Below are 7,696 nucleotides of genomic sequence, written 5' to 3'. Positions count from 1 at the left end.
TTGTCCATTGCACCACGGTTCTTGTTTCCTAGAGACAAGACGCTTCCCGCGCTTTATCTATCGTATGATTTAAAGCCATGAAAGGGGCTTAGTTTGGCCGTCTACTAATTACTTTTTATTTCTTATTTATGACAAACTCCACAGAACTATCCGCAGCTTTGCCGTCATGGAGCAGCACAAATCATGTATCGATAAGGCAGAAAATCAAGCAAGGTATAGTCGGCGCACCACGCCGTCCACTAGTTCATACAGGCCACTCTAAATTATGATTCCCTTATCGCACATCTTTTGCAGTCAAGCATTTCGGATGTTGAAAGTAAAGCAACGCATGGAAGCTCTTTCTATTCTGCGGTTAACATTGGATCTGATCCACGCCGGTAGCACACTACCGAAGGGAATGCTATGGGGTGGTTGTTTCCAAACGTGGCACGTTGGACTGATTGGTAGTATATCATCGTTGATGGGACTCTACCAGTATGTGGCTAAGAAACGAATCGTTAGAGAAAGTGCCTAGCGCTAATGCATCAACAAGTGGTTCGTCACATTCATTTGCCGCAATATAATTGCGTGAAGCCTAAGGGGTCATACAAAGCCAATGTCCAACACATGGTTTAGGAAAGCCGTTATCCTATCCACGTGCAGGAAAAACAGGATGGTCGACATCACCCAAAGTGATCAATAATAACTGATGATCGTCCGTCACCAATTACATCAGAGTAGAGTAGTGGGCAGATCATCAAGCGAAAGGTCAATAAACGCGAAGAAAGCTTAAGACTTGAGTTCGCCGACCGAGGATCGCGTATGACAATTTGAGAATCCAAAAACGATTCTCAATACTTAGCTCTCGCATTTTTTTTTCGCAATGAATAACTCACATTAGCAAACGGTCAAACCCAGGAGCAACTGCAATTGATACCTTTAAAGTGAATTTTAGTTTAGTTATTGTAATTTGCATGTATTGTTGTTTTCCAGTGCAGTGTTATGTTCAGAAAGCGACTGGATAAGGACTACGTGAGATACTGCTAAGACTTTGTATAGTATACACCAATACCGAAGTCTAGTCAGTGTGTAACGGTTTAATGATTACGGGATTTTTTTTTTTTTTAGAAGCGCAAATAAATTTTATGAGGGAGCTTGGGAACTCGTTAACCAACTTAGCGCGGGGCATAATGTTGCAATTCGTATTAATAAAACCGATTCAAAAGACAATTGCATAGTTAATGTGGCCATTTCTTTACTTTTACTACGAGGCTCACCGACCGGCTATTACGGGGACTTGCCATCTTCGTTCTACCTCACACAATGATCAGCCATTCAGCAATAGAATCGGATTATAAGCAACATCAAATAGCGCACAAGAAACCAAGAAGACGAAAAACAATCTTATGTATTCATAGTACTCGTTCCAATGGCTGCCGTTACATAACTGTATCATCTCCCGACATGTCCCATTTCGGATGCAAGATACTATGTTTGTTAGCGCCTTTTGATTAAACTGTTTTATTATACTGTTTACTGCTTCTCCTTATGTGTTTGGATCAGTACGGAAACATTTAAGAGTTTGTTTTGCTGATCGAAGAATAAATAGATTTCTGCTTTCTCCTTCATTATTGTTTATGTTATTGTTTCGCGTTAATACAAAGTCCATCGTTACATAACTCTGCTTCCCATCATTCTACTGCGCACCCAGCACTATATCTTTTCTCAGGTTATGATCGCGCAGCAAGCTTAACGCAATAATGAAACGTCGTCAAGAGAATCAAATGAGAACGCAATACTTTTTTGGGTTCACTTCGATTCAAATCAAGGAATGTAGAATTTGCCGTATTGTTTATTGCAAGAGGTTCATTTTTCGTTTGTCTTTTATCCTGTGTTCCAGTAATGCATCATGTGCTTCTCAGTCACTCATAACTTTATCAAACAATGAAACGCATAAACTACTCGACTGGACCAATATGGAAACGATAAAGAAATTGTTTCAGTTGTTAAAAGTATACAAAATGTATATATAAACCTCTTTTCCTTTCTTTTACTGGTAATGTCCCTCTCCTCCCTCACTCGCCCTACCTCGCTTAGCTGTATTGTCTGTCGAATTCATGGAATGTGCAAGTGGTAAGTTGTTTTTGTTCTTGTTCGATTCCTTGTGATTAATATTACTAAAGTACCTGTTTGTAATTCCCTCTCTCTTCCACTTACAGCAGCCCTTTCCTTACTAAAGTGCGGCGAATAACAAATGTGAACAACAATTTGGAAGAAAAGCTGTTCGCTGATTTGGAGTGGCATTTGATGCTAGAAAACGATCAGCACCAGTGATGATCGGCCTGCTTATTGATTGATTTATGTTCCGTACTGTGTGTAGAATGCTTTACTATAACTAACTGGCTGATAAAATGTAGTTTCAATTCGTTTTGTTTCGCATCGCCACTGTCTTTAATACGCTTCCCCTTTCGTGATGCTGTCTATAGCAGTTTTCCATTATTTCAATCAGAATAGCATTAAGAATGAAACACCAGAGCATATGTAAATATATAGACTGATCCAAGGGGCTTGGAAAAGCATTATATATTAACGCTTCGTTTCTTGATCATTAAGTTCATTTTAAATAGTTTTTGCCTGACTTCCTTGCGTTTGATTTTGCCCCCTTTCCACTTATATGCCTGTACCCTACAACTGGTTATCCAAGCGTTGTCAACTCGTGACACCATAAATAGTATCATGCAGCGCGTCTGAGTGGGCGATTGTATATGTAGCAACACCGTTTCACGTATTTGTCTTTCTTTTTACTTTCAACTCCATGCTGCAGGAGCTTTTTCACAATATTTAATGATTGTTGTTTTAATGGTTCATTAAGCAGCAGCTATTTGAGCTGTTTCAAATAGAATTGCGTTTGTTTCTGCTATTATAGTTTGGTCCTAACAACTTTCTCCCCACAAAAGGATGAGTATGATTGAGATAATTCCATCTTGGTGCATGTAAAACAATATGTGTTTAGCATCTTCTCTTCCCTTCTCTCTTTTGATTGTGAATCTATGATTGTGGACAATGATTGGAGAGAGCATATTACGATACCATGCTTTATAATTAGCTTTTGCTGCTGCATTGGTTAGCCTCCTTCTCTTTGCCTTTGCTTATTGCTTTGCTACCCACATTCTACCCCACATTACTGGGGCGACGACGTCAGGCTCTAGTCTTCTTGAATTTTCTAGATAGTATTCATTTGTGCTCCTTTAAACTGCAGCAAATGGGAAAGATCGAGTAATTAAAATTCAGTTACAGTTTACATTTCATAAAAACAACATCCTTCCGCTCAAGTTAAACGACTGATGCATATTGATGATGTTCTCGGTCACCGATCACAAAAAGAAACAAATATTGAGAAATGGATGAAATGATAGAAATAAAACCACACCCACACACAAAGTATGATTACAATTGATAAGTGATTATAAATGAAAGGATTGTGTTTGATCTCAGTTTATAAAATTACTTTCCCGTAAAACACAGCATTCGTAGAAAGAAAAAAGAGTATACTGATAATGTATGATGCTCGTAATCAGCAGCGATCATCGTCGGGTATGCTAACACGTAAAAACGTTCCTGCAAACGGTATCGTATTACTCGGTGTGTGAACAGGTATAAGGCAACAGGTTGATAAAAAAAATCCCACAGTATGTAAAACTTTGTTCGTCGTTTAACATCACTCAAAATTAATATATATTTCATGAATTATGTAAGTTTACTAACCAAAATATTTCTTCAAAAACGTAGCGAAATGGATGAGGAAAAGTATAAAATGAACAATTATGTTTTTAAATTAAACATTACTTTTTACTGAAGTTAAAATTAAACTCGTGAAGCTGTAACAATATGCCGAACCAAGCTATTTAAAATGCACTTATACACAAGGGTGATTGTGCACGTTTAAAATTCAGTTCAAAAATTGCGCACAAATGCTTGGCCGTAAATTCTTGCACATCGTTCGATTCGAGCAATGCATCAGGTTCAGTACATCGGCTCGTAATATATGTCCAATAAAATGCAATATTCTTTCCGTGCTGCTCCTTAATTCGTCTTCCTCATAATAGTTCATTCCACAAAGGCTAAGGATCTCCGTATTTTTTGTTTTGTTTTCTTCTTATCACTAATAACGCATTACTATCGACATTCATGGTGTTGATTTGATGTACGAAACTTTTTAGTTTTTCCACATATCCTCTTTCCATATATCTTTCTACCGTTTTACAACTTGCTCATTTAGAACAAAAGTAATACTTCGTACAAATGTCTAGTAAAACATGATTCTCGAAAAAGCTAACTCGATTGGGGTTTTTTAATTATCTTTTACTCCGATCGTTTTGGAGACAGCACATTTTCTTAAGGCTCTTAATTTGGATTAGCTATAAATGTATGCAACAATTTCAATTTTTCTTTTTATTCTACTCACTGAAAATGACCTAACAGTAAGAAAATGATTTATTTTTCACAAAAAAGCGCTGAACTCATTCCTCGGTTCCAACGCAAGAATCATATAAAGCAAATAAATTCTCCATTTTAAGTTAAAACTTTACTAATCTCGGTTTTCGATGCAAGATTCACAAAATACAGAGTTAAATCGATGCGCGCTCTTTTATGATATCTCCTCGTTACTAAAAAAACCTTTCCGAAAATCATACCATTTCAGATATTCTCCAACTTATTTGGAACCGTGTTTCGTTCATATTCAACAACTATTTCCTATACAACAGCATCATTCCGGTCAGATACTGTTTTTGAAAATGTTGAACTATAAAAATCATACTTTCTTTAGTTAATGCAACACTTCTTATGTGCTGATGATACGAAATGAGTAAGGAATGAATAAACCATTGATCGTTCATTTTGATGCAGTGCAAACATGTGTTCGTGATATTATTTCGATTAATCTTCGCAGGTTAGATTGTTTTACTTCCATTGAACATTTTCCGTAACAATGTGAAACAACAGATCAGAACGATATCCTTATCTTTTACAAAAGAAAAACCGTAACACTGGCCTACGTTACGTTGGATGTACTTAAAGATAATTACTTTCTTCAACACACGTTCGCCATTCAAATGTTATATTCTCATCAAATTAGTCAACGCACAATTATTTAAACATGTCTTGGGATTGATGCTGCAGAAATAGCTTGCAAATATTGCTAGGCACAGGTTTCATTAATATTTTGATCCACTTTCGCCAGCCGTATCAAATGTTATCTTGAAATCGATTTTTTTTTGCAATTGCTTTGTGGTGTGTGCTTAGTTTAAATGTATTTCGCACTCAAGTTAATTTTGATGCATCTTAACAAGTGTTACACACCTTTTATTCAACCATACGGTGATGCTGTTTCCATTGTCGTTAGGAATGCATGCTATCGCTGAAATACACACTTTGGATAATAAATTAGTGAAGCTCGATATTTCTTTGAATTTTTTTTTTTGATGGTGCAGTTATAATTTCTCTTATTTCTAAATCTGAAAAACTCCTGCTGACGATTGCGAGAATCAAGAATGTGTAAAGTAGTCGAAATAAATCCTGAATATATTTTAAAAGAAAATGTTCTACGCCAGTTTGGCGAACCAAGAGTTCACTAGAATAATTTCTAAACTTGACACGACGACAAATTCCAGTATAAAAAATGTTTTCTAGCTAGATCAAAAGATCTTCAAATTTATGTTATTGTCTCATGAGCCTTTGTCCTTCTAACATTTGCAAGAACGTTGATCAATCGTGTTTTTATTTTTCTCGTGCATATTTGTTTAACACTTCGTTTGCACTGCATAACCGTTTAACACTGCATCCAACCCTGTTCGTTTTTGTAAGTGGATTGCTATATTTTAATCAAATTATTTTCCAATCTCCCTATAGCTGTTTCAAAAAACATAGACATTTTGTGTATGCATTAGATGAAATTGTATATAAATGATAAATTCAAAATTACAATTGCTAATTTACTTTGGCAAATAACTTCCAATCTCTTTGTTAGATATATGTAAGTCATTTTTTCTTTAATTGTGTTTACTCGGTCCCTTAAATGTTTGTTTATCATTTAATGTGATAGCACATGACGTGAACAGTTTTTTTTTCTAGCAGTCTTAAGAAGTCTGAATCAAAAAGCCTGCAACAGTAGCGCCATATATAAAAGGAAAAAAAAATCACACCAACAAAATCCTACCTTCTACTGTTCTTAATATTCCGCCATCTTCAAGTTTCCCGAAAACATTCTAACAATTTCGAACAAACGAAACAACCGTACACAAACCTAGCTTTAGAATAGCTTTTGGGATTGGTAATCCTGGAAGGAACTCGTAACGACAGAAGTAAAAAAGCATAAAACATAAAATATAAATCGGGTTCTGGAAGACGACTGGCGTAATGTTTTAAAATATAAATAATTTTAAAACAATTCCTTCTAATTTCTTATTTGGCTTCCGGTTGGCTCTGTCACCATCAAAATTTTAACTCATAGCTGCCATAGCACCTGGATATGGAATTGTCGACAGGGCAACGTGCATAGCCTGCAGCTAGAGATAGTTTTCGAGTACACGATGGTGGCCCTTCATAATTCGTGAGCATTTTTTGTATTGAAATATGCAATTATCTAGGTAATTATGGCTTAGAAAATTGTGCATCTGAAGCTATAAAATAGAATAAAGCTTTTTCAAATGCTTCGACGTTAAAAATGCAAAATCCTCAAAAAGGCATTTCATCTTTTCAACGCAAAAATAACTTCTCTTTCCAAAATTATTGCTTTTTGTAACCATATTATGTAAAACGATCTGCGTACTGTTTCTGCTATTCAGATTATTCAATCGAAGAATGATGTGGATGAAGAAATAAAAATAATGTTACTTTTAACATCGTACAATTTTAATGTGCTTTCCGTTATTAATCGACAAAAAAAGTTCGCCAAGCTATACTTTCACATGATATCGAACTATAGAACGCGACAGGACATAATCTGGATTGGCTAATAAATCTAAATAAATAAACATAGAAAGTTGAGATGAGCGATGAATAAATAAATAAATAATCGAAAGAAACCCCAAAGAAATCCTAGCTCATTCTCGAACGAAGGTCACTATCTCGTTTTCCACTTATCAGCTCCAATTATGTGGTATTGTGTACCACCAAGCTAAACTGCACCAAACGGGTACATAGCTATGTTAACTACCCTAACATACCTCTAGTTTTACTTCTTGATGTTTGCTTTCCATGTTACGAATGCTATCTACCGATGGTAAATTATCTACCTCGAGTGACACAATCTTCTGGTATTGAGTTAAAACTAATGTGACCTCTTGAGCAATTCTCCCTTAAAAATTAACCCATAAACAAGCGTGTGAAAAGCAGCTGTTTACTAGTGGGCGTTAAAAGTATTTATGTAAAAGGTCTGTTGCTGAGACCCAAGTTGATTGAGAGTACTGCTTGATTTAGTATGGTCGATGAGGATGTAAGGATCATGGTAGAGACATCTAGTGCATAGAATATCCGTAACTCCTCCTTTGGGCTTGTGCCTAACATTTGTCCTGCGTTTGTATGCTTTGTTCTTGAAGCATTGTTGTTACAGCTAGCAATTGCCCATAGTTCAGCAACGAAAAAATCAGGAAAAATATCCAAAAATGTAGGATAAAGAAAAACAAAAATCAATTATGCTCCCTTGATGGGGGGTTCG

General features: G+C 36.0%; 1 protein-coding gene across 1 annotated transcript in view; it reads left to right on the top strand.

The window, feature by feature from the left end:
- Positions 1-1,607, top strand: part of LOC126580951 (peroxisomal membrane protein 11C) — a 2,856-nt gene extending 1,249 nt beyond the window's left edge. The window contains exons 3-4 of the mRNA XM_050244306.1: positions 145-213; positions 295-1,607. Of these exons, the coding sequence (XP_050100263.1) occupies positions 145-213; positions 295-514 (289 nt within the window). The 3' untranslated portion in view covers positions 515-1,607. The remainder of the gene's footprint in view (positions 1-144; positions 214-294) is intronic.
- The last annotated feature ends 6,089 nt before the right edge of the window (positions 1,608-7,696 follow it).

The sequence above is a fragment of the Anopheles aquasalis genome, chromosome 2, assembly GCF_943734665.1.
Source record: "Anopheles aquasalis chromosome 2, idAnoAquaMG_Q_19, whole genome shotgun sequence".
NCBI classification, from domain to species: domain Eukaryota; kingdom Metazoa; phylum Arthropoda; class Insecta; order Diptera; family Culicidae; genus Anopheles; species Anopheles aquasalis.
The sequence above is the reverse complement of the archived record's forward strand: the minus strand, read 5'-3'. Positions and strand labels throughout refer to the sequence as shown.